Source organism: Astatotilapia calliptera, chromosome 10 (genome assembly GCF_900246225.1).
Source record: "Astatotilapia calliptera chromosome 10, fAstCal1.2, whole genome shotgun sequence".
In the NCBI taxonomy this organism is placed as follows: Eukaryota; Metazoa; Chordata; class Actinopteri; order Cichliformes; family Cichlidae; genus Astatotilapia; species Astatotilapia calliptera.
The window spans coordinates 11,459,082-11,486,750 of NC_039311.1; the positions used below are offsets into that span (position 1 = coordinate 11,459,082).

Below are 27,669 nucleotides of genomic sequence, written 5' to 3' on the forward strand. Positions count from 1 at the left end.
TGTTGTAAATTTTCTTCTTATGTTTATTAACATGCAAACTTCTCTTTGCAATTGCTAAACTGATAAAACCTTCACATAATACAAGTAAAAGCAGAGAAAATGCATCGTATGGGTTTCTTATAGTCTTAAAGAGTCATTCCTATTCCGTTAGGTATTGATCTAAAGTCTTATTGGTGATCCATCTGTATGGGCAACAAACCCAGAGTCATTTTCAGTGACTGTCCCTGCACCTTCATCCATGTCATTCACATTTGCCTCTGCACAGCAGTCTGTTTGATTGAGGAAATGCTCCAGCAGAGTGACACGCTGCTTTAGCCTTTGCTGAGTGTGTGTGTATTCACTGAGTAGCCGGGCAAACCGAGTCTGAAGGGTGTCCAAAGAGGACTCCAACCGTTCCACCTTCTCCTCTGTGTCCTCTTTCTGTAGCCCGCCACTCTGAGCATTCTCATCCAGAAGACCCTCTTTCATCAGAATCTCCCGGCCCCTTTCCTCTAGCACGGTCTTAGCATCTGGATACTCAGTCACTGCCTCCATCAGGTCGTCCTTAGAGAGGCAGAAGAGGTCAGAGTAACCTAAGCTGCGGATGTTGGCTGTCCGACGATTTCCCATTTTACTACCTTTGATATTCAAAATGCTGATTTCACCGAAGCAGCTACCAGCGGTGAGGAGAGCGTACTGTGTGACCCCATCATCAGCCACCACAGCCAGCTTCCCTTCTTTAATGATATACATCTCCTTACCAATGTCGCCCTTTCTGCAGATGTAGTCGCCTGGACTGAAGACCTGAGGGCGTAGTTTAAGCACAAGCTCCACCAGCAGTCCTGCCTCACAGTCTTGAAAAATCCGTACTTTCTTCAGGGTCTCCAGGTGGACATTAATAGCAATCTCAGCCCGCAGCTTGTTTGGCAAATTCTTTAGCACTTCCTGCTCATCTACTGCTTTCTTGTTGGTCCAGAGGTAGTCAAACCATTTGATGACACGTGTCTCCAGTTCTCTGCTGACTTTGCGGAAGTGCATGTAGTGTTTGATGGCATCAATACGAGCTTGAAATTCGGCACGGGTGGCATTCATGTTGGCAATCATAGAGCCAACATTTCCCACAATTGTAGCAAAGATTAATACCCCAACAAGAAAGTCAAAGACCACAAACACGTACTCTTCATCTCGCACAGGGGGAGGCATCTCTCCAATGGTGGTAAGGGTAAGAGTCGACCAGTAGAGACAGTAGACATAACTCTGAGTCAAGGTGGAATACCCGGGTTTAGAGATGTTTGGGAACACCCACGTATCTGAGCCAAATCCCAAAGACTTAGATATAGCATAGAAGATGCAGGCATTCCAGTGAATGATGACCAGGATGTAAAGAACCAAATTGCAGATGCGAAAGATGTTGGGGTAGTTGGTGCGTGTCTCTGTGCGGTCAAAGAATTCAAACATGCGTGGGAAGCGCAGCAGACGGTTAAACCTGAGCTGTGGTGTATGGATGCCTGTGGAGATGTACCCCAGGTCAGTGGGCAGGATGGACAGCAAGTCAAGCTTAAACTGTAATGTACGGATGTAGCTGTCTCTTAGCTTGGCGTGGTCCTTCACCAGCAAACCTTGCTCCAGGAACCCTGAGAAAAATAAATAAAACTCATGTTTAGCTTGGTGGTGGCTGAAAAAAAGTAGAGGGCGGCTCAAATCAAGTTTTTATTTAACAGTTAAACTGGTAGATTAGATCTTCTCAGCTTTAATTTTAGAGTCTTTAAGCACATTGTTCGGTTTTTTTGAGCTGCATAATTTGATAAATCCAAGTGGCAATCTCTGGGTCTGAAGCTAATGCCTAAAGGCCCTTTCACATAGGAAGTGGCATGGGTTGTGCTACATTGTGCTCTCAGACACATTCTTTACTACACTGCACCAAAACAGTTTCTTACTGTATCAGGCAAACCCCAGCACAACTGGAAGCACCCAGGGAATACTGTACGTGCCACATACTTTGTAGTGTAGTGTGACATACATTCTCGTTATCATACCAGTGCAGCTCATGCTGCTTCCTATGTGAAAGGGCTTTAATTGCCTCAAACGGCATTTTCCTCCAAAGGCCACAGGAGGCTAGCTCTAAAAATATTCATATCACTGAAGTAATGATATGGCTTTCTGCACAGTTAAAAATAATTAAAGCCCATTCAAGATGCTCTGATATTGTTTTTTTTTTCCCCCCTCTTCACAAATAAAATGATATCAGTGCACAGGACAGAGTCTATTGATGCACCTTGCTAACCAAGCTAGCATTAGCTATAAATTAGCATGCAACATTCTTCCTCTACATGTGCTCCATGTAAAGTACCAAGAAGCAGATAAAGCTAGTGACTAGGTTAACTCTTTCTCTCTTGGACCATGACCAGGGGTAACCGTTATTGTTTTTTTATGAACTCAGTTGGCTTCTGCCACATTTCAGGCCTGCTTCCACATCAGAAGTTAGAGAATGATCTCTGCTTACAGCTAACTAGGGCTACCATTGGAAACACCTGGGACCTCTATGTTTGCTAGACTTGTTTGACTTAGGTGTCAAAACTCATTAAGTGAAGCATTTAGCACGCTTCAAGCGCTGGTGGACAACATGTCATGCAAAAAAGTGATTGCCTGTATTTAAACTGCTGTAAATAATTTGTTGGCCTATAATATGTGAAATATGTGTCAAATGCATGCCTCATATCAAGCCATCTAGAGCAAACATTAATCAGCATTCCTGTTACAAGTTAGACACCACACTCGCTTTTTGGCAAAATTACTTTATATATCCAGTTAAAAAAACTTGTTGACATTAAAAATGTCTTTTTTTTTAAGGTGATCTGCCCAAGAGGGCAGCAGACATTACAACAAGTATATCAGTAATTTTGTAAACTAGACTGCTTATAATGTAGGTACAATAAACCAGAGTCATAAAGATACTTGAAAGACGGGTACTTTTTACATTTTATAACCTCTTTCTAAATCTTGTTCATTAAAGTCTATTTACCAATATAGGTGTAGACTTTACATATAAAAACAAAAACACCTGTAAACACTGTAAATCACTTTTTGACAGACAATCAGTTTTTGGCACTAAAATAATGGAATTTAACAGTACATGGTGCTGTGTGTGTGCTGGAGACACACACACATTTTCACACACATTAATGGTTTTATTTCATCATGCATCCCTGATGTGTTCACAAGCCAATTTTAGCATAGGGTCATCTACATGGTGATATTGTTATTTAGTGGATGTTGTAACTAAAATGTAAAGTTAGTTTGCATTTGATGTGTAAATAACAGGTCCACAACAGGTCCACTGATGATGCCATAGCCCTGACACTACACACTGCCCTGTCACACCTGGAGAAGAGAGACACGTATGTGAGAATGCTGTTTGTAGATTACAGCTCAGCATTCAATACCATCGTTCCCTCGAAGCTGGACAGGAAACTGCAGGATCTAGGACTGAGTAGCTCCCTCTGCAGCTGGATCCTTAGCTTCCTGTCTGACAGACGCCAAGTGGTCAGACTGGGCAGCATCACCTCATCACACTGAACAATGGTGCTCCACAGGGGTGTGTACTGAGCCCTCTCCTGTACTCACTCTACACCTACGACTGCACTGCCACTAACAACTCCAACATCATTGTGAAGTTTGCGGACGACACTACAGTGGTGGGTCTTATCACCAATGGTGATGAGACGGCTTACAGGGAGGAGGTCAGCACCCTGACCCACTGGTGTCAAGACAACCATCTCACCCTCAACGTCGCAAAGACAAAGGAGTTGATAGTGGACTTCCGGAGGTGCAAAGAAGTACACACCCCCATCACCATCAACGGCGCTGCTGTGGAGAGAGTGAGCAGCTTCCGGTTCCTTGGTGTACATCTGGCTGAGGATCTTACGTGGTCAGTACACACAAACAAAACAGTGAAGAAGGCGCAGCAGCGCCTCTTCTTTCTCAGGAGACTGAAAAGATTCGGCATGAGCCCCCGCATCCTCAGGACCTTCTATCACTGTGCCATTGAGAGCATCCTCACTGGATGCATCACCACCTGGTATGGCAACAGCACCGCCTACAACTGCAAAGCTCTCCAGCAAGTAGTGCGGTGCTCTGAACGGATAATTGGAGGTGAGCTTCCCTCCCTCCAAGACATCTACAGGAAGCGGTGCCTGAGGAAAGTGGGGAGGATCATCAAGGACTCCAGTCACCCCAGCCATAAACTGTTCAGACTGCTTCCATCAGGAAGGAGGTTCTGCAGCATCCGGTCCCGTACCAGCAGACTGAGAGACAGCTTTTTCCATCAGACCATCAGACTGCTGAACACTTCATAGACACCTCAGCTTCACTACTAGAACTTTAACATTATGCACTCCATACTGTACAGTAATGCCACTGTTTTGCACATGTCTCAACTCTGTATATTTTTATATATTTTATTTATTGTTTACTCTATTTAATTTGTAAAATATGTGTACACACACACACACACACACACACACACACACACACACACACACACACACACACACACACACACACACACACACACGTAGAAAAATATTTAGTATACACATCCAGAAATGCATATACTATTATATATTGTACATATATTTATTAGTTTCAGATGTAGCCATTCTTGTATTTTGCTTGTTTACATTATTGTATTTTGCACAACTCTGTTGCTTGTGAAGCTCGCACACAAGAATTTCACTCACATGTGCTGTACCAATGTACCTGCACATGTGATGTGACAATAAAAGTGATTTGATTTGATTTGATTTGATTTGAAAAGGAAGCAGCGAGGTTTGAATTAGAAAGCTGAGAAAATATAAAATGAACGCAAAACACTGACTCATTCAGCAGAGAGGAAACTATGTCATCAGAGTAATCTAAAATTTAAGAAGGCCAGAAGCTGCATTTTTAGGTGGCTTACCTGTCCGGAGTCGAACACAGGTGTCTGTTATGTATAGAGCATCAGAGAGGTAGTCCAGCACCAGCCAGCAGATGTAGTTGCTCACTTGTAGTTCGTCAAAGCATGCCCTGGAAATGCATTAAAAAAGGATTTAGTGCTCTAGTCTAAGAAGTGAACACTACACTGTACACCCTCTGGAGGCTGCAGGGCCCCACTGACGCACATACTGTAATGTTATTACCTCGCGACAACAAGGAACCAATTGTAGAGCACCGCCAAGGCAATAACAAATAACCAGCGGTAGTATACGTCATCGGAGGGAGACACCACAAACAGATCCCACTTTTTCCTGTAAGCAAAAGGAGACTGTGATTATGACACTCAGCAAAAACTGTTAGTGCACAACAACAGAGAGAAAAACAGCAATATAATGCATCACAACACAATAGCTATATAATTATTTGTTAACAGCCATATGAGACAGCTACTTTTTTTGTAAATGTGACATCTTTCGGGTCATTTTAAAATATTGTGACGTTCTACTAAATGTAAAATATTTAAAGCTCAGTTGAGCTATCTTCTTTTCCTTACATAGCACCTTGCAGTAAACCTATATTTCAGCAAGGACAACATAAATTACAGCCTCAGCACTGAGCGGAATAAACACTGTCTGTAACTCTGGGTGTCTCTACAACTTAATAAGACCTTTCAAGGATTTATTTTAGCCATGAAGCAGAAGGTCCCGTCGTGATTTGTACAAGTGTAACTCTGTACTCCTTATGCATGTACATGAAGGTGTACATAGTAAAGGTTCAGGGTGGTAGCCGGGCATACCTAAAGATCCCTTTGGCATTGTTGCCATTGGCATCCAGTTGTGTGTTGCTGATGCGACTGGGGGCCGTTCTCAGCTCAGGGCCACGAAAGCGTTCCAGGAAAGAGTCTGGCCTCTCCTCCTCCTCCAAAAGACTCCTGTGTGCCCATTCCCGCAGTCTCACCACCAGGCTCACCAGTCTGACACACAAAAGGAACACAACACCGCATCTTTAGGCAGCTTTATAACTTAAAATCATGTCAAAATGCATCAGTTCAAACACAGTTAATGTGCGAAACCATCACAGAGCTGCAAATTAGAGCACATGATTTGAGACCTCACTTTGTCTTTCCTTTTCTATCTGTAGGACTGGAAAATCTTGAAAAGTCTGAATGAAAAAAGGGACTCTAAATTCCTGCAAATGTAATGAATTTTGTAGCAGTCGACGACCTTCATGAAAAAAGACAAAAAGCTCTTCTATAGCCATTTCTACAAAGCCAGACCTTTGCCACAAAAAAGTTATTTAATATGTAATAAGAGCTACACAATAATCTTTCAGCTCCTTGAATCAGTCCATTTGAAATTGCCATACCATACTGACGTGCCACAGCTGAGTCATCACAGGTTTACCTTGAGATGGCTCCGGTCCTTTGAAAAGAATTTCTTGAACTGCCTCCATGAGGGTCGAGAGCAGCGACTCTTTGCAGCTCCGAGGATGTGTCATCACAGATCGATGGGACCCTAGTAGGAAAAAGTGACAGCCCGGCTTCTTTAAGCCATTACGAGAGCCTCTGTTTTGTGTCTCTGAACGAAACCTCTGAGAAAAACATAATGAACATGAGGAAGCTCTTGTTACCTGCTGAGAATGCTCTCTGCTCTCTCGATTTCCTCCTCCAAGCTGGTCTTCACTGACAGATTGTGGGGAGACCGATCTCTCTCTGCCAGCTGGCCCGTCATCTTTAGATCTGACAGTACGGACAAACACTAATATTAAAGACCCACTTACAGCCATTTAATCCATATTGTGGAGTGTTGGACATGCTCTCCTGCTTCAGTTACACTGTGGCAGGAGAGAAAAGTGTTTATGGTGCATGTCTCAGATAATAGTCAGGGGACTGGGGCGGTGGGGGACAACTGGGACTGTGGTAGATAGTCCCTAACCTAGCCCATCATACAGCAGGTGGTTGCTGTGACGACTCATGAGAAATAAAAAGCTCAGTTTTGTGGACGCAGCAGCACTTTAGATACACAGTCAAAGTTCAGTTAAAGCCCAAAAAGTCACATTAAGGCTGCTGTTCTCCCTGCAGCACAGACAGATGATGAGGTGCTTAGATGACTGTTACCATTGTGTGACTAATTGGTGGGTCATTAATGAAAACACACACACACACAAAGCCATCCTGGAGCTCTGCGGCTCAGTGAACCAGTCAGCTGCTTTCCCTCAGGAACCACATCGCTTAGGAAACCAGGCTGCTGAGAGAGCGCAAAGTGTGGCATGACATAACAGCACGATGGCTGCTGAGGCCACAAAGAGTGATAATTCACCCCTAAAGTCATCCAGCTGCCTGCCAGTCCACACTCTGTAACTTTACTAATGTGGAGATGAGACTTTTTTCCCTCTACTTTTGCAAATAATTATTAATTCCGCTTATTGAATATGTTACGCAACACAACTTTTTTCCACAGTGCTTCACAGCAAATGTAGATTACTAGCATCATAATAAAGTATATGCCAAACTGGCCTCAGCTTAAACATATCAGCCTACCTCTGGTTTCCTTGAATTAGTCCAAAAAAAAAAAAGAGCTGGTCTTCACCAGCCAATCCATCCTTTGCGCCCACGCCGGATGCAAGTCCTGCTCTTGCACCATTCTCGGTTGTGAGCCTCCTCTCGAAGAGCGCTCTCCTCACATGCGTGAGCACGTGGTCCACCTCATCCTCAGATGGGCTGAGTGCCGAGGAAGCAGGTAGGGGTGGGAGATGGAGGGTGTGGAAATCTTTCAAGTAGTTGAGAGCCTTGATGTCAGCATCAGACTGAAGAGTATTCTAGGAAAACCTTGTTCCTTTTAACTTTTATTACTCAGGAGAATCGTGAGAAACAGAACAAAAGAATGCAGCCAGTTCACCTGATTTATTTGATTTTCTTTATATATGTAGTCTGCCTGATTCATATTCTCAGCATTTCTTAGTCTGACATTTTTTATATTTGCTTGACAGCTCATCAGCATTTGTAACATATCGGCTTAATGACATATCATAACCCTTGTTCGCTTGTGAGCCCTCTCATAAACACAATGATAACTTTTCTTAAGCTCATTCATGTCTGAGCAGATGGGTCATTTTAACAGTAGTCGGTTTGGCTCAAAGAGGTGTGCAGTACAAAAAAGGAAGATTAGCAGAAACAGAAACATGAATGTAGTCAAGCATATGCTGCTGCTTCTGCGCTGATTCCTACTATGAACTATCTCATTACATTGCATATAATAAATGTGAGGAATTAAGTATATTTTGCTCACAGTACCTTTGTACTAACATATGATTTTTGGGCTGTACACTTATATTTGTAGACTTACTGTGAAACTTTATCCATCCATTTATTCACTTCTGCTTATCCTTATCAGGGTCGTGGGGGGTTGGGGCCTATCCCAGCTACTATAGAGTGAGAGGTGGGGAGCCAGGATGTACCTTAGATATAAGGTAAAACACGAACTTAGCCTCTTTTCTTTATGATCTAGGATGGGAACATTAGGATCTGTGGGATATTTATGATTATTGACAGTTTGATCCTGAGAGTTTGACTTGAAATATTTTGCTTAATCTTCTCTAGTTGACAAAAAGTATCAAGAGCAGCGATGTTTAGGAGTCTAAACTTTCACCACAGCCACCACTCTCCACTGCAAATGGAGCTTGAAAACCCAGGCGATGGGGACCACACGAGACTTCTTCATAATCATGCAGCTTTCCGACAGAGCCTGGCAGTTTCCGCTTTAATCAGATCCTCAAAAACTTAGTGGGAGTGAAGCCCAGAGGACTTTCCATCTGAATAAGATTCAGCCCAGTGAACAGTAAACTTCAATCTGCCATTACTATCTCTGTTGGGCAACGAGATTGTTGATGGACTGTGAAGAGACGAGTAAAAGCAGAAACTGTAAGTGCTTTGTTTTTTTCTTTTACAGAGGTTTTAAAAAAAAAAAAACAAATAAAAAAACAGGTGGGGGATTTTATGGTGAAAAAGAGGAAGAACATAAAGCATAAAGGTAGTAACATTAACAGAAGCTCAGATAAGAGGAAGGAGAAGCAGTAAAAAAACAACAACAGGTATCTGATGTAAGAGGCGCTTGGAAACAAAGAACTTCCTCCTGAGTACATTTTGGGATCAATCATTCACAAAACAAAAGATCTAATACACTGAAAGTACTCGGAGAATGCTTAAAAAAGTCATGTTTAACATCAGTTTAAACATATTAAATGTTAAAGTGTTTTTAGACTTGTATGTATCCTCTTCTATGGTTACTTGTAACCATACCAACCACTGTTTGTTCATACCCTTCAAGATGTTGAGCCAAGATGATGCATTTCTTGCATGATGAATCCAGCATCACTAATTATACTTAATACGTCACTTTATTCAGATAAACTGATATATTACCCATGTAAAAGACACAGACATGGTCACCAACAGTGCATTTAAATGATGCTCAGATGGCACTAAGGGCCCCAAAGTGTGTCAAGTAAAAAATTGTTGGTATAATCCATACTTTCATACTGATTACACCAAATTCTGATTATACCTTCTGAATGGTGCAGCAGAAATCCAGACTCATGAGACCAGGCGACATTTTTCCAATCGTTCTATTTTCCAGTTTTGGTGAGCCGATGAGAATTATGGCTTAGTTTTTGTGTTCTTTGCTGAAAGGAGTGGCACCTTGTGTGGTCTTCTGCTGCTGTAGTCCAACTGCTTAAAGGTTAGACATGTTAGCTTTCAGACATGCAGGTATTTGTGTTTAACAAGAAACTGAATATGACATCTTACATCTTTGTTGCTATGCAGATGATACCCAGCTTTATTTTTCCATGAAGTCAGTTAGGTAAACTACAGGCATGTCTTATAGGCATTGAAGCCAGAACGACCTCTAAATTCATGCTTTAAAATCTCCACAAAACTGAATTTATTGCAATCTGTCCTAAAAATCTTAGAGACATAATGTCTGTTGCTCATAGTGGGTTGTGTAGATGTGCGAGGTAGGTGTGTGAGGTTTGCTTCTAATATTGTAGAGACTTTATCTTACAATATAAAGTCCCCGAATTAGTGCTATATAATTACAACATAATGTTTATTTTGATCTACAAGTAACCAAAGCATCCACTTTGTTTGTATTGTAGCCAGGTGGAAGTTCGATATTATGGGACATGCCACTGGATGGCGCTGTTTCTTTTGGGGTACCCCTGAGAGCGCAAGGGATCATGGGGATCTACAGAGACGGGAGTGCTAGCTTGCATTGGTTTTATGTGGGTGTGCAATGCCTTTTTTTTCGCTGCGTGATCTGTTTTGAATGCAAAGTGTGCAACAGTTAAGGCACCAGGAGTGGCTGCAACCAACTTCGCCGTTCATCTCAGAGGGATCTATATTCCGTTTTCTGCTGAATTAATGCACTGCATGTATTTGAGTTCACACTTGTATTATACTATCTCTGTGGGTAAGAGGGAAATGTACCTTGTTAACTGTTTAATCTTGGCTCTGTATCTTAGCAGGAGAAGCCACTACAGTTATTTTTGCACTGCTAAGTTTGTTTTATTTATGTATGGGTTTATATCACACACAAAATGACGCTAGACGTCCTTGAGTTCCAGATGCTGATAAAGTTGGGGAAATAACCTGCAGTAGCAGTGGGTTACCACTGCACAAAGCTGTTACTAGATAAGAACTGTCTGTAACAATTTTATTTCTTTATTTTTACAAGCTTTTTTATTTTCTTCTGAGCGCTTACTTTATCATTCAGATTAAAAGAACCCCAAAGATAATCTGTGTTCTGGGCTGGTTAATTTAGCCAGGCTAAATAATGTTGTAAAGTGAAAACAAAATAGTAAATTTCATTTTTTAAAGAAAAGTGGAAGAGCTTAAAAGATGAACTTGTGGTCAGAAATAACCACGATCAAACATAAGACTGGTTTTCCAAGGCATATTTATTGTTGCATGTAAAGCCCTTAGGAATAGACATGAACACGAGACCAAATACAATCTGGCCATTGTCATAGAGTATCATAAAGCTACCTGGAATGAAGTTGCAATTTATATTTGGTAACGGTGAATACAAAAGGAAAGGAAAAACTCAACGCATGAGTGCAAGTTGTCTTTGAGACAAGAAGGCACAGCAGAAGCCAGGAGAATCCAGTCAGCCTGCTCTTCATCCAACGTAACAGATACTTTAAAAAACAAAACAAACAAAAAAACAAAAACCCAAACAACTAAGACCAGAAACACCCAAAGAACAGCATTTACATCGCATAATGATCCCAATAAACAAACAAATGACGAGTACAAGAATACAGATAGCACATCATGGTCTTTACTATGATCAGACCTTATGGCTTCTGTATATGGATATGTAGACGTTTACGTTGCCAGTTAAGATGCCAGTTTAGGCCATGGTTTTACTTCATCAAGTGAGAGGAAATGGTTGTCTGATGCCTCTTCTCTTTTTATTCCCCCTCCCCCTTCCCAAACATTTACCAAGCATTTATTCATAACTATGGTATTTGGGAATGTGTTTTGCTTACTCAAGGCTATAATTTACTTATCGAGCTGAGTAAAAATATGTAAACAACCTTGCAGCTGCAAACAGGCACGCTCGCTTAAAAAACACAAAACAAAACAGCATTCTTACACGTTAAGAGTTCTGCATACTGAAACTGTAAAGATGATCAAAGTCTTTAGAAATTTTAGTTTTGCAGCCTCACTTTAAATAAGATGAAAGCACATTATTCTTCAGAAAACACCTCTATTAATCAGAAGATGCAGGGACACATGCAAATGTATGATTCTGACACACAAGAAAAAAAAAAAAAAAAAACATAATTCCTTCGAATGGGGCAGCTCTCTCAAAATGCTAATGGCCTGTGGGTATGAGTAATTGTCACAATGATTCCAGCTAGTTAGACTCGTTTCATCCCCCGACCCATCAAGCAGGCAAAGACAGTCATCACCATTTTGGGCTTGACCTCCACAAGGTCTTCTGGGAGAGCGTAGACGCGGGCTCCAATCTTCCTCGCCATGGAAATGGCATATCTAGAGAGGATACAGACATGGTAAGTTATATAAAAGCTGGTCACCCCTACTTACCAGTATGTGGTCAAAAAGCTGCTTCTCCTTCTTTTTGTCCTTACTTGGCATTCTCCAGCTTGTCGTCTTCAGAGAGTCTGCCAGTTTTGATCAGATCATAGTCAATGCTGCCAGGCTGGATGGCGTCTATGAGTTCCAGTACTGCCAAACTGCTGCTGATCTCCTTGTCCTGATCGCCACATAACACACAGATTAGGGCTCCGACCCACACATGGAGCCGTCTCAGCAAAATGAGACCCCACCCCTCCCCAACCGAATCACATGACTACATCTTTTTACGCTGCTCAATGCTGATGAGGGCTGGTTTACATATGTAGAGATGTCTGATTCTCCAATGTCATTTTACCTTAAAACTTGAAATCTTGGCTGATTTTCCAGCCTCTGCCAATGTTTTGTTCACCCAGCGTACAATGATGTCATCATTTACTTTCTCTCCATCACCAAGGTCCTCCAGTACATTCAGCGTATATCTGAAAGAGTAGAGAGGCAGAATATTTATTACAGGACTGAACAGAGAACTCCAGTTTTAACTAAAAGACCAAAGACAAAAACATCCTGGCAAACACTGGCAACCGATTGTGGGATGAGCATTTTTCCTTAGTGATTAATGGCTACCATGGGGTCAATGACTGGGGCACAGTGATCAATTTCACAGTGACTTCCAGCAACCTCCAGAAACCACTCGCAGCCAGTTAAATACTCATTTTTCCCTGGCGACCAATTGTTCCCAAATGCTGTAAATGAGGATAAGAAGTCCCTTTAAAATATAATGATGCATAACTTTATTATTTAATGTACTACATATACTATGTGTACTACATATGACTTATAAAGGTTGCTGATGCCACTTAAGGCTTAAAAACCAAAGTTTGCAATCTGTGTTACTGTAGAATGTAAACAATTCAGAAAATTAGTTGTTTTATATTTTTTAAGTGTTTAAAAATAAGTCAGCTGGACATAGAAATGTGCTATGCATGCTCAGCACGCCAGGCTGTAAACCTTTTCCTTATCTTGTTGACTACAAGAAAAGCAGAAACACAGAAACAAAAGGAAGGAGGAACTTCTACTTGATTCTATTCCTGAAATCACACGGTGTTGTACTTTTTGTACCTTCTCATCAACTGCCACACCAGTGCTAGAGTCAAGGTAGCATTGCCATCATTCAGGTCCTGCCCGCCGATGCCAACGAGGGAGAACTTGGCCGTTTTGCCCAGTTCCACTGCATAGTTACAATTCTCCAGCTGGGAAATATAAATTAAATAGTTGGAGAAAGCCAACATGTTTCTTCTTGAATCTAAAAGAATAAGGCCATTAGGTCTACCTTTTTCATGTTGGTTCCCAGTTTAGGGTATGGTGGCTTGTTGACCTTGTTGTTCCAGTCAACCGGCACTTTAATCTTATCATAGAGCTGAAGGATGACCAGGGCATCCTGTAGGTCTCTGGAAGAATAGTGAGCATTGTAATTAATAATAAACATTAAATAAGACAAAAAGAAGAAGCTAGCATCCCACTTTTTTGTTTCAGATGCCAGGAAGTTTACTTACCCATACAGATGATTCACATGTGGGTTCACTCCCAGGGAGTTCATCCAGTTTCGGAACGTCCTCTCTTCTCTCGTCTCACCTGGACAGTACAGGATTGTGAGTCTTAAGGGACTTAATGATGAATGTATGCAACTATACAAGTGAACAGTAAAGATTATTGTAAATACAAATGTACTGACTAACGTATGCAGTAGGTGCCAAAGCCAGGAGGGACTTGTTGTCATATTAAGACTTCTCTATGCTACAGTACACCTCTTAGTTGTTGTTTGTTAGCTATAACTTACATGTTTATGTTTGTGTTAGGCAGATGCTCTGACTATCTGGAGAAATCTAAATACAACCATTTTGTCAGCTAGATTCTTTCAAGCAGATTTTTTAAAATTAATTTTGGAGATTTCTCATGTTCATTTTCTGCTTTTCCATCAAAGATGGTTCCTGACTGCATCAAACTTTTTGTTTTACTCATTCACCCATAAATAATGTAACAGAGAAATACTACAGATCCCTGGGGCCTCTTGTATCTTCCAATTTAGCTTTCATTTGATTACCACCTGTGAACGTCTTGATAACCCACCTTCCAACAGTCCCCAGTCAATATCCTCATTCTCAGGTTTGGTCAGTGCTGGATATTTATTAAACAGATTGGCCACGAAAGCAAGGTTGAGTTTGGGGTTTCCACTGACAACGTCAGCTGGAGTGACAAACTGCCGACAGCCGAGTCTGTCAGCCTGCTGCAGCATGGCATCTGCCCTCTTCATGTCGTCTTTCTCCTGAACAACACACACACACACACACGAGTCAGAGGCCCTGTACAGCTGCTGGCATGTGTTGGAGATGCTCAGCTGTGAGCGCTGACTGTCAGAGTGCTTACATTGATTCCTGCCATGTTGATGTCTATGCGTGGCTTATCCTCATCTGTGCCTTTTGGAGAGATTTGATTCAGAAGGTGGAAATAGGCTCTTGAATCCTAAATAAAGGAAAACAAAGAAAGAAAATGTAGGTTCCTGCTATTGGACAAACAACAAAACCTGCACTCATTTTATCTTATTAAAGGCAGCTCTGAGAAAGGTGATGATAAACTTGATTTAGTTTGAGAACAACTTCAACAGGGACAAAAACTGAACTTTAGAAGTTTTTAGAGGATCACATCGCTAAATGTTATAATAATGAGAATTAATCAGAAACAAAAAAACAAATGCAGAGCTTGAGAAAAATACATACACATACAGGTGCATAACTGTATACAAAATGCTGTACATCTGACGTAGTGGCACCTTTCACCTGAACTAACTCACTAAAATGCATGTTGCCACAGAAAGACTGTGTCTTTGTCTTAATCCCTACATACACAGCTAAGCCTGAGACACTACCCACTCATTCCTATTTTTGGAAAAGATAAGTGGATATTTGGGTAAGTTTGTACAAACATGTGCTACCTGTCCAGGTGGGCTGACAGACGCCTGTGTTGGTAGACGTAGTTATTACCGGAGTGAAAAACAAGTCAAAAATGGATTTAAAAAGCCCCGTGAAGAACCTTAAAAGCCACATTAAACCTGTAATATTATGTTCTAAAGTTTTGTTTAGTGTCCCTCTCTCTGCATCTACTATTTAGATGCACCACCTGGATTCAGTGCCAGTGAGTATACTCACTTTAATGTCAGAGCTGAAGTTGTTGATCTTCTTCTGTCCAGCATTTTCCAGGTGAAAGTTTGCCCAGCGTAACAGCAGTTCTTCTGGTGACAGCTTCATCAGGTCCTCGAGAGTTTCCCCATCCCTCAGCAATGCCGCCAGTGCTGTTCAGGAGCATTAATCATCACTTAAACTGCTTGAAAACAGACTGGGGGAACAACAGGACTGAAGCGCATGTTATTTAATGCCCTGTACCTTCATTTCTGCTGAGCTCAATGTCAGCAAAGAGACCGATCTTGATGATCTGCCACAGCAGGCCCAACACCAGATGGGGCTTCCCTTCTCTCAGGTCTAAAGCACCGATGTTCACCACATGGCACCCGATGGCTGAAGCAGAGTTCAGGGCCAGGTTTAGATTCTCCTGTAAGGCACAAATTAACAGTTAACAAAACAACAACAACAACAACAAAAACATTTGCTAAAAAATGTGAGGGGGAAAAAAGCACCATAAGAAAAAACTGACTGACCTGTATTGTGAAAGGAGTCAACTTCTTCTTATTTATGGTCCTCTCATCAATCGTGTCGGGCACTGACAGGTTGATCATTTTGCTGTGCAAAGAGTAAAAAAACCCCACAAACATTAACATGTCTGATGCATGTTGTTAAGGAGACAGAAATCCAAATGTTTATTGTCTCTAAAGCATCTGTGTTTGTGAATATTAAGCAACTTGGGCGTAAATATCTAACTTTTAGGGCATCATGGTTGGAAAGATTTGCATTCACAGTTTAAGTAAATTTGTGGCACTTTTTTAAACTTTAACATAAATTCAAACATGTGATGTTTAACTGATTCTTGCTTTTATATTGTAGCAACATAACCTTAGACAAACTAACAATATCCTTTTATGTTGCAACTTAATTAGCTGTATCAGAAATATGTTTAACATGAAGGACTGTTACTTTACTACTTCAGAGCCATTGGTGTCAAAAACACTTAAGTAAAAGTAATCATATATTTTCTCAGTCTTATAAACTGAGCTTGAGTTAATGTAAAACTGATGTATGTTTAAACAGTTGTACAGTATCACAAAACATAATTCAGCATGTAATAAACAAAATCATAGCTTTTGTTTGCCAGGTCACAAAAATGCAAATGAAGGGTGTGAAAGGTGGATATTAATTTGAACTCCAACTCAGAAGCAAATGTGTGTGTGTGTATTGTTTTTTTGAAATATATGTTTTGGGATTTTGAGGCATTACAGGGATAAAGCAGCACTCCGAGGCCCAGTGGCTTCAAGCCCGGGCATGCTGCATTAGCCTCATGGTGATAGGGTCGCCTGCTCAACCCAGGGAGCCACACCGGCACCTCAAACAGATTTTTAAAAGTAGCCAATTCAAACAGTGAAGCATCATTTTGAGCTTTGACCAGTCCAGCTGCAATTCAGGCACAGACAACGCGATCTCTTTAGACCTCTATATGTTGATATAAAAACTCATATTTTTTAATATGAACAACCTTTAGAGCAGTGTTAGAGCTCAGTGAGGGACAGTAACAGGAGCACCCACCAGAGTACGATACCGTCTCCAACACACGTGAAGAGGGCGTTTGTGTTGGGATCCATGGGCAGAACATGTTGGCAGTCAGGGTCTTTTTCCAGAGCGGTGTTGATCCAGTTCACAAAGGCGTATCGCTCCTCCTCTATGAGGACAAACAGACACAGGTTAGTTAAAATCCAAACACCAACAAGGTAACGTGAGTGGGCTGCTTATATCACCTAATTTCACTAGGTCACATTGTCTAATATAGATTACTTCAGTGTTAAATGAAGCGCCTGCACCTGAACTGCAGAGGGTACAAAGTCAACAGCTCATGACAAACACTGGCAGCAAACAGTGCCAATGAGGTTGGGAATCTCTGACGTACCAGAGAACGAATGTTGTGTGCCTTCACTTGACAGCTCAGACGTCCCTCCAATAGCCAGGATGCCTTCCTTTCTGTTGATGGCCTTGCGGAAAGACTTGGATATCTGGCCGGCCTTCAGTTCATCAACAATCTAAAATAACAGCAAAGAATGGTTAGAAATGGCGAAGGCTGAAGGCTATGGCGTGTTTGTGTTGCATTTAAAGACACTGATTTGGGATTATGTCGTAGTAATCTCAAAAAAAGTGGTGGAAATAATCCTAATTTACGAGAATTGGATTAGATAAGACACCATCATTTACCAGTACCTACAATGACTGACTCAGCATAACAGACCAATGACAGACACTTCCTTTGAATTACATTTGATTAAACAGGTATGTGTCAAACTACTGTATGAGTATCTGAGCAAATTTACTAAAGATCACGTTCAGATCAGCTGCATGTTATTTATAATATGATTATTCCGGCAATTTCATTTGTAATTCAGTATTTTAATATTATTTTTTCTATTTTTTTTAAATCGGAAATCATTTGGAAGCGTTTGGACCATTTTTGAATTTTTTGACTTTTTTTTTCAATGCAATCAGCAGACTAATCAATGAATCAGAATCAGTGAAGCAAACAATCTTTATTAAGTCATACTTCTGTGCAAAAAGCCTCAACCATCTTCTCTCCTGTTACTGTGGTCTCCTGCGAGCCACCGTGGCAGCTCAGGTTGCTCGGCAGACACAGGAGATCTGCTGGAATTTCTCCTCAGTGGCACGAAAACATAGCCCTGTAGCCAGCAGGTTGGGTTAAGAAGATATGGTGAGTATCTAGGCTAGTAGCTGAGGTTTTGACGGCATCAACGAGCTTTAAAGGTCCAGGATGGCCTCGGGTTGATGAGATTATGACAGAAACAGCTACAGCACTTATCCTCCAAATTAAACACCCACATATTTAAACGTCATTTAACAATAATAATGGGAGCAATATGTGGTGACAGTTCTTGATATGCAGCGTATCTTATCAGTAAATCGCAACATGGGAGAGAATTGAAACCAAGCTGGTTTGACAATATGTATTCAGTAGGAATGTATGTGATACTTCCTGCAGCCGGAGTTATCAGAGCTTCATCAGTGGCCTCGCCTCCACAGCTGTCGGTGTGACCACAATGAGCTGCTGGGCAAACTAGCACAGCACTCTTTACATGCAGAAGGCCACAGGATGCTAGCTTGCACTTCCTACCCAGTGTAGGTGAAAGAAGCAACCGCAACAACACAATAGCAGCCTTGTGGAGGTTATTAATACTTTCAGCCACTTCTGCTCATTTTGATTCATCTTTCTTGCATAATGGCACATGTATGTCTATACATGTCATTATTATCTATACATGGACCATGCTGGATTGCAGATCCCAGCTTTGCAGTGCCATAAAAAATACCTAATCAATCAGACTCGTGCCAGACAAGATGTTGGGAAGTCTCAATTGTAAAAAAATGTGATAGCCAAGGAGCAACAGGGCCTCTTCTGTGAGTTCATATCCAAAGAAAAAGTGAAAACATCTTTTTGTACTTATTGTACAAATTCCCTTGTATACATCAGTGTCTTTGAACTGCCTTTTTATATGTTGATGTTTCTAATGTCTAATTCAATAAAAATTTAATTATTAAATAAATACATACATAATTAGTCAGTAGATGTTTGGACCAAGGGTGATAACATTTTGGGGTGCTGTTTGTGATCCCAAGTTTTGACTGATAAAGAATGCAGACTGTACAAGAAGCTGCTACTGTGAAGGATTAATCACTTCTTCAGTTTATCACTTTCACGTTCCTGCAGTATGCTTGTATGCATTTGTGGCATGTGGATGCTTTTCGGCTCTGCTTAGAACGTACCGAGGTAAACTCGTTAAAGTTTAGCTTTTCATCATTGTCTGTATCGAGCTTCTGGATGAGCTCTCGAAGCCTGAATCCTGGCAGCGGATGGCCGATGTCTTTAAGAAGATCACCAAGCTCTTGTTTAGAGATATTCCCATCTCCGTTCTTATCTATAAGAACACAGAAAGAATCATCAGATATGGTTAAACCAACAGTAACAATGACGGCAATAAAAAGAAACACGACTTTTACTTACCGTAACTTTCAAATATCTGTCTTATCTCCTCCCTTTCTTCTTGTGTTAGCTTTGCAGACATTTTTCTGAGATTGACCTGAGCTGGTCAGTCAAAGAAAGGTGTGACTGTGAAGAGAGCAGAGTCACAACATCTTAAAAATAGTTTGGGAGGAAAACAGCATCTTTATCACTCCTGCAAACTCACCCACACTGCTGTCACTTTCTATGCATTCAACCAGCAAAGGGAGTGGCATCGACACGCAGCAGATAAGTGAACCTTTTATTTTCTGTCAGGCCTAAAATAGCTTCATTTACCTATCGCTTTTCCGTTTCCTTAATCAAAGTCACGTCCTGTTAGTTTTATTGTATAGCAGCAAGCTCATTTTCCAATGAAACTACTAGATGAGTCAAGATGTCATCAGCCTTTGGTTGACTAAATGATTACTCTTCAGTTAGTATACTATACAGTAAATCTTGTAAAATATAGATTTTTTTTAACTACAATGTTTTATTTTTACTGTGTGCCTATACTACAAATCAAATCGACAAAGCAAGTTAAATCTTTTTACTGACGGCTGCAATTAAAAAGTGGTTAAGACTGTGCATGCAGTTTCAAATAGACTCAAAAGACTCAAGCAGTTGGAAAGACTCAAAAGCCAGGGATCTCTAGACAAACGTGCAAATGTGAAACATTTGTGGGGTGTTATCACCAAAATGCATCTGAAATTAAATGGATTGACCTACAAACAATCAACAAAATGTGCAATCTGGGATTCCAGTGCCAATCACTACATGACTTAAGCACCTGTGATGAGCTTTGCACACATCATGGACAATCACACATAATAGTGACCATGACAGGGACAGTTGACCTTAGTACCTGCTACAGTGCACACATGAGTCAAAACACACAAAGAGCTGTTTGTAGTAAAGTGAAAACAAGAGGGCGAACTGTCCTGTGTCTGCTTTTCTCCTATTTATTTATTCATTTTTAATCTCTTCCTCTTTGTGGTGAACTCTATCGTTCCCATTCCTGTTCAAGGTGACTTTTCAACCAATCAACATTTGATTAACAGATAGCACAGTGGCTGTCAAGCTACACACCGTTTGCTTTTTTAGTATGTTTCTATGACCCCCACATTGGCTTAATCCCTGCAATCTCCTCTTTCTGTGTAGCCAAACAGCTACACAAGGCATTTGAATTGTGTAGCTAACTTTAAGGAAGACCATAAAGTCTCTTGGGTCTATGGCAGGGGTGGGGAATTTCTGGCCTCGAGGGCCGGTGTCCTGCAGGTTTTAGATTGCACTTTGGGTCAACACACCTGAATCACATGATTAGTTCATTACCACGACTCTGGACATGTTGAGGAGCTAATTTAGCCATTTAAATAAGCTGTGTTGGTTCAAGGACACATCTAAAACCTGCAGGGACACCGGCCCTCAAGGCCTGGAGTTGCCCACCCCTGGTCTATGTTCTGTGGTAGGTCATCAGATATCCCATTCAAATTTACTAATAATTATAAATATGAATTATTGTCAGGGGAAAGCTGGTGGTTCTAACCACCCATTTCTGTTTACCTGCATGCACCCAAATCCCATTCAATAGCACTGGTCAATATTATTTGGGCAAAGAGTGGAACTTGGAACAGGAACACCAAACGCTTAACCCTTGTCTACAGTTCCTGCATATTCAAACCCATGGCTGTTTCATAGAGATAAAAAAAAAGACAGCACTGAGTGACAGATCAGTGCAAAGAGACTGCAGTGTGCTGATAGGTTAGCTCAAACCCATTGAATATTAGATCAACGCTGGCGAGTGGCACGCCATGGGCAAGACCAGATGGAAATCTGTTTAAACAGCCAGAGCAAATGAAACATGACCCGTCAGGTTCATCTGGTTCAAAGGTTAACTACTCAAGTCACGGATCGACCACGAGTCAGTGAAAATCTGTCTCGAGAGCTACTTTGCTTGACAAAAACCACTGCTTCCCATTCTCCTCCGAGGCAAAGGAACTATTGAGAAAAAAAGGCACTGAAAATAAGGAATTTCTGTCAGCACCCCCTTCCTGTTCAGTAGCTGCAAAGGAATGCAGGAGGCCTGGACTGAGTGAGCTCCACTTACAGAGAGGTGAGCTCCCTCGCTCTCCAAGGCTAAACTGGTATGATGGCATTCCTCTCCAACACGAGGGTTGAGAAAACAAAAAGCGGTTAGCAAAAGAGCAAAGATTTTTCCAGATAGAAACGCGTTCCCTTTTTCTTGCCAGACTTTAAGCTACAGATGTGCGATCGTCACATTTGTCAGAAATCCTGGGCAACGCCTGGTTTCCCCAACAAAACATATAAAAATAACAGAACGAATAGTGGAATTTGTGCCTGAACGTCTCTGAGTGAACTGAGCCATCTATTATCTTTCCACCCTCAGCAGCATCCCAGACAGCTGAGCAGACAGTGAACCAAAGTTTGCATCTGCTTTAATGAACTATTAATAGTCACGAAAGGTGACTCATCAGTAGCCACAAGGCATCAGAGACGTGATGCAGTTCCCATAAAGCTATAAATATAAAACAAAGTGACAAATTAAAAACACACGGCCCTGCAAAAACAAGAAAGACTTGCCCAAAAACGTCCTTCAGACAAAATTACATAATTTCGAAAACTAGGTGACGGTAAGGGATTTGTCACTTTAATGAGCCACATCAAAGCACAAATCATTTTAAAAGACTTACTATAAATCAGAGAGAAGTGTGTTTTCCTTCAACAAAGCAACCCCAAATCAGGCCAAGCACAAACTCCCCACTCAACTATTAGGAAAATGCCAATTTCAGCACTGCTATATTTAACTTTTCTCCAAAAAGGATGTGAAATGTGGCCGGTTGAGTTGGGCCTGCTGCAAGAAGGGCCCACAAACATTACCTCACTCGCTCACTTGTCACACCCTCAACAGGAGGCGGAGTGACAACAGAAGAAGGGCACAAGTACGTGGAGCAAGAGCACAGATGGCAATGGACAAATGTGAGATGCACGGAAGAATAGAGCGTTTGTAATCACCGTAGCAAAGCTGTGGCCATAAATCTTGTGTTACACTAGAGAGTAGAGTTCAGAGCGGCTGGTTTCCAAAGACAGTTGTTTTCTTTGACAGCTGCACATGTGTTTGCGTGTGTGTGTGTGTGTTGTAAAAATTCTGTGCTTTAACATTGAAAACAACATCAACCTCCTAAATGGATGTCTGCCTAAAAGCACATCAATACCTCTGATAGAGCACATTATTAAGAGGTCAGTCTTTGGCTATAGTACAAAGAGGATGACTCAGGAGTGCCATAGCTATATACTTTTCACTAATTAAAAACAAACAACCAACCAAGCAAAAACAGAAAAATATTGTAAATATCCTAAAATACAAGATTTGGTAGCTCCAGCTGAAATTAAGCTGGACTGAAACAAATGCTCATCTGTATAGATGTGCAGTCATCCTAGTCATGTGATACCCAGCAGCAGCAAAACAAGCATAACTGGACTTGTTTTGTAGGCTTTAAGACATCTAACCCCCCCTCCGTTCAAGAAGCTCTCTCGGTTCCTAGCTCATTTTACAACTGGATATCACAAATACGCAAACACAAACGCACACACACACACACACACACTTCTTTACCAGCAGCGGCTTTAATTGTTGAGCCAAAAACAGCACATTGACGCCATTTACAATCGCCTTTGATGAATCTTTCACTCAATTTAAAGCCGAGGGCTGCTCCCAGATGGCTGAATTAAATGTGCAGAGCTGAGGCGACACACCCCGCCCCGCCAGTGTTTCATCCAGTTATGTGGGAAATGTGAGGCACACAAATAGATTGGGCACCCTTCCCAAATGTGGTTAAGTTCAATAAGCACACACCCAACACGGTCTGCAAGAACATGGGACGTTTTTTTTTGTTTGTTTGTTTTTTTTTTACACTCACAATCTTGTGCAGATGTGAAAATGACTCATGAGCAGAAAGACAGTCTGTAGGGCCAGCCCTTTATTTCCTGTTCAGGCTGTTGGGATAAGATCAGCAGGGCAGTACTGACAGGTAAGGAGGGAGGTGATGACAACAAATTGTTTGCGGAGTTTACTCTACTTTGACATCATGTACAGCTGCGAGTGCAACACCCTGGGCTGGGTTAAAGTGATATTATAAAAGCCTTAAAAGCCAGGCCATGTGGTGAATCATCATGGAAACATTCAAATGAAATGACAGCAACCACCTAGCCTTTACGATCTGCTCTCTATAGCCTACCATTGTTGGCCAAATGAAAGCATGTAGCTTTACTAAATGATGAAGGAAGTCTAAAAGGGGCTAGTACGGGAGTCCATACAGACAGAGGTGCTGCTGAATCAGCTTGTTACTCCTACAGGTAAGCAGCCACACCTACACCTATGCTATTACTCAACAAAAACCTTGCATACCATTATCCTTTATAGGCATGGCACACTCACAGTACTACAAAAGGCACAGCAACCGTAAAAAATACCACTGACATTGTATCCGATTGCTTCAAAAACCACATTAATAAGCTGGGGCCTTTAAAAAAATGGAAAACATTAGTGACTCATTGCATTAATATTCTCTGGTGCATTTGATGTGTAGTATTAATTAAAGTTGGCACATGATTTATTTAAAATGACTTGGCATTCTAGCATAGCAATGCATTGTTTTAATGTTCAGAAACATCCATCAGCACACGCAATTTAAAAAAAAAAAAAAAAAAAAAAAAAAAAGGAGTTTCTGAATAAAGAAAGAAGTGCAACTAAAGAGTAACCTGATCACTTTTACTGACTTGCAGAACAAGTGACCGTTCCCATAGATCCTGATGGTGGAAAAAAGTGGGAAAACCTGTTCACTTGCACAGGTGTGAGCCCGGCTGGAAGCACAAGGTTTTTTAAAAATACACCACCCATCCACAGTCTCCAAGGTCTGGTTGGAGAGACAGCAGCGTGCACATGTAATGTCTGTGCTTTTAAATAACACATACAGTAGGCGCTCTTATACTTCCACAGCATGAGCAAGGGAAAATTACACTTTACCTCAGCTATTTTGTGGAGCATAGTCTACATACCAGTACATTCATGGGCAATCTAACCACGCCAGTCAGGTTACAGTTAAAATGTCGTCCAGCATTTTTCATTCCCCACAAAGGAAATGCAATCATCACATTCACTAGCGCTGACACTACGAGAACAGCTAACAATGTATTAATCATGTTTATGAATTAAACACCTCGTCTCCTGCATCCTCGTATCCTGCCATACAAGTGAAACAAGATTTTAGAGAAGGCCAGACCCTGTATTCACAACACGCTTTATGTTCAAAGTCACAACATTTATGAAGTTAAAATACGGGCTTCTCTGACATTATCAGCCGACCTTGCTGATCAGCCGTGTCCTAAGAACGATCCAGGATTGGAATCCCAGATGTAAGTGAGCGCTGCAGCTCCAGATGGGCTCCAGGAAAAATCTGGTAAATCGCTCTAGGCAGTAAACAAGTTTACATAGACCACTGTTCAACACACACAGACACAGACAAAAAGTCACTTTGTGCATAAGCAAGCTGCCTTATTTTGGTTGGGAAACATTTGTCAGGCTTACCAGCACAGACCACATGAGAACAATGCTTTTTCAAGGATCAGCTACGCTAACTCTTGCACATTGAGTGCAAAGGCGTCATAGACGTTTACAGTTCATTGGCAAAAAGTGGGAGAGTCAGACCTTTGCAGAAAATAACCCACAAACACACACACACACACACACACACACACACACACACACACACACACACACACAGAGGAGAAACACTCAGCAAAGTAAAGAGCATTGAGCAGAGAGATGTGTTACACAAGATTTATTTACAGACTGTGATATTGTATTCTGGTATGTGGTTTTTATATGCTAACTTGGTGGAGCGGGAAGATTAAAAAGAATTACTTAAAAGAAATAGTGCAGGCTCCACCTATACTTCCTCCGGTGAGAGGCGGCGTGATGAAGGAACAAACCTGGTTCTGTCTAACTTGACTTTTCCTGTAGGATTTTACATATTCAAAAATTTCTAAACAGCCCGCATCTACAAAAATAAAAAATAACTAGAAATGTGAACCTCGTGTATAAATGTGATACATAGTTAAACAATGAAACTAGTATATGTATACTACGTCTTTGAGCAGTAGTTACTTTTTCCAAAAGTTATGTGGTCATAACTAAGGAGTGAAAGAGTGCAATATTTCAACATTTTAAGACTCGTTCAGCTCCGAGAGGATGAACGAGCTACATTCAAGGTGTAGCTAGAGCTAGCCGGCTAGCGACAGACATGTAAGTTTCATAGGCAGGAAACTACCCCTGCTTACTCCAGCAAACCCATCCCTACAAACAGAGGATAACAGGGAGGAAAGCTTGGGACAAAGGATGTTGTTTTGATAAGCAAAACTGATATAAACTCTATCTATAAGTAGGTGCTGGTCTAGAACTTGTCAGGAAATTGGTACTTACTGTTAGTGCGCCTTAAATTCCAGACACTGTCCAGTTTGCAGTCCTACCTCCTCCACGTAGAGACAAAAGTAGACGGCAGGAATGCTCGCCCGCCCTTCGTGACGTCACCAAACAGGCGGTGCGGCTATGGAGGGTTATCCATGCCAAAAATGTAAACTGAAATAAAATACATCAGTGAAAAGTCTTTTTGTATTAAACATTTTTTTACTTAATTTGATTTATTAGAACAATTATAGAAATAATAAATCAATTACATTCTTTATAGGCATGTCATATCTCAAGTGCACAAATATATGTATGTATTCAGCAATATTTTCAGTTGAAAATGTAGTATTTTTAAATTCTCATAAAATGTTTTCAAAGTATATCTAACTATGTTTTCCCTTTATATTTAAATTGTGGGGAGTTTTTCTTGTATTTTGATTTACCTACACTTTCTTAGGAGCTTGGAAAGAAAAGCATCTGTACTCACCTCTCATCTGAGAATCTTCTTCAGTTCTAAGAGCAAATGGTGGAGAGTACCAGATTTTCTTTCACCCCCTCCCAGACTCCTTATCGCCTACTCACATCTTAGGTCATTTGATTGCAGTAAGTCACACGATAGGGTTGGGCAAGGTCTCACAATGGGTTCACCTGAAACCTCGGTTGATAGTGACCCACACCTGTTTTCACACCTTGGCTCGTGTGATTAGGCAGATGATCAATAGTGGGTCAACAACACTCTTAAGGGACACTCCTAATAGGACTTAAAAACTCTACAGTTATTATACAACACTGATAAATTTACAAGCTGAATCCTTAATTCATAGAAGACAAATAAAACTGTTGACCTTATAATTAAAAAAAACATTTGGTCTGCTGTCTAAACCACTGCCACCAGCGTGGTTTTCCAAGTCATTGTCGCTCTTTAAGGTGAGGTTTTCACAATGAATACAAAACAACATTATATGACAGGTGAAAACCTTCAGTTGTGCTGCACATTTAACTGTTTTCCCTTTGGACCTAGGGGTAAACCTTATTTCTCTTTTCTGAATTGAGGATCAGAAGTTAGAGATCTCATTCTCTTCCTGCATAGATTACAAGGGATAACCTTCAAAAAACCCTGTTCTGATGGTCTTTAAACCAAAACCTTTATTGATAAATGCTGAGGTATCAAAACTCATCATTTGGAGGTTGTCAAATGTAATCTTTAAGATAACAGTGAAAACAGATTTAACAATGGCTGATTTTTTTCAGAAAAATAACAAGTAATATGAAATTTAAATATCTTCCACGCTTTATTTTACCTATTGTCTTCAGGTGGAAGGGAATGATGTGAGTGGATCAGAAGCAGATGTGATCTGTAACTTGAAAAGTATGTGGGACAGACAGTGTTATAAAATGGGACTGTGTGGGCACTAGGCATTTTACTGGTATTTTACAGACTACATAGACTACTCAGAATACTAACAGGGAAGATAACATGTAATTTATGTGTTAAATAACAAGAAAGATCTGTTGTTGAAGCAAACAAGTACATAAAAACCAGAAGGTTCACACAAAGTTTACAGCTCTGGAATCCCATCATGTTTTTTAAAAGACATTTACAGCTGCGTTAAAAAATATAAGGCATGCTTTCAGCAACTTTCAGCAAAGTCATAAATTAAGTTACTCCTTTCATAAAGTTTGGAGTACAGAAAAATGACCTTCAGGGTTAGTGCTGTTGTTGTCCCTTAAAACATATTATCATATATATGATCTGGCTTTGATGTCTATTACAGAGTTGTCCAACAAATGACTAACAGAAATTGCGGGAACTATTGAACTATTTTCAGGAAAGTAAAATTAAAACATACAATTGTTCTAACTTAAAGCTAAAATACATTCTTTGGCATTTTTGTGTGTGTGTGTGTGTGTGTGT

At 40.9% G+C, this 27,669-nt stretch overlaps 2 protein-coding genes across 2 annotated transcripts; both read right to left on the bottom strand.

Moving 5' to 3' along the window:
- Nucleotides 1-22: 22 nt before the first annotated feature.
- Nucleotides 23-6,683, bottom strand: cnga2b (cyclic nucleotide gated channel subunit alpha 2b). Its single transcript, XM_026182195.1, has 6 exons — nt 6,583-6,683; nt 6,357-6,467; nt 5,750-5,926; nt 5,157-5,264; nt 4,937-5,043; nt 23-1,613 (listed from the first exon to the last, which is right to left on the bottom strand). The coding sequence occupies exons 1-6, from the start codon at nt 6,681-6,683 to the stop codon at nt 160-162; spliced, it is 2,058 nt and encodes a 685-aa protein (XP_026037980.1). The 3' UTR covers nt 23-159.
- Nucleotides 6,684-10,890: 4,207 nt separating this feature from the next.
- Nucleotides 10,891-26,258, bottom strand: LOC113030625 (plastin-3-like). The gene is made up of 17 exons (XM_026182235.1): nt 26,242-26,258; nt 25,770-25,925; nt 19,277-19,381; nt 19,039-19,190; nt 17,162-17,291; nt 16,804-16,936; nt 15,765-15,846; nt 15,493-15,658; nt 15,259-15,401; nt 14,480-14,575; nt 14,183-14,378; nt 13,609-13,687; nt 13,386-13,503; nt 13,175-13,305; nt 12,411-12,534; nt 12,109-12,233; nt 10,891-12,010 (listed from the first exon to the last, which is right to left on the bottom strand). The coding sequence occupies exons 3-17, from the start codon at nt 19,335-19,337 to the stop codon at nt 11,878-11,880; spliced, it is 1,869 nt and encodes a 622-aa protein (XP_026038020.1). The 5' UTR covers nt 19,338-19,381; nt 25,770-25,925; nt 26,242-26,258; the 3' UTR covers nt 10,891-11,877.
- Nucleotides 26,259-27,669: the final 1,411 nt, after the last annotated feature.

Excerpts from the sequence above, each read along its gene's own strand:
- cnga2b (XM_026182195.1), bottom strand. The coding sequence starts at position 6,683 with ATGACGGGCCAGCTGGCAGAGAGAGATCGGTCTCCCCACAATCTGTCA. Across the intron at positions 6,468-6,582 it reads GCAGAGAGCATTCTCAGCAG|GGTCCCATCGATCTGTGATG; the intron begins GTAACAAGAGCT and ends TTTTCCTACTAG. Across the intron at positions 5,927-6,356 it reads AGGACCGGAGCCATCTCAAG|ACTGGTGAGCCTGGTGGTGA; the intron begins GTAAACCTGTGA and ends TTTGTGTGTCAG.
- LOC113030625 (XM_026182235.1), bottom strand. The coding sequence starts at position 19,337 with ATGTCTGCAAAGCTAACACAAGAAGAAAGGGAGGAGATAAGACAGATA. Across the intron at positions 17,292-19,038 it reads ACTTTAACGAGTTTACCTCG|ATTGTTGATGAACTGAAGGC; the intron begins GTACGTTCTAAG and ends CTGTTATTTTAG. Across the intron at positions 12,011-12,108 it reads GACAAGCTGGAGAATGCCAA|ATATGCCATTTCCATGGCGA; the intron begins GTAAGGACAAAA and ends TATCCTCTCTAG.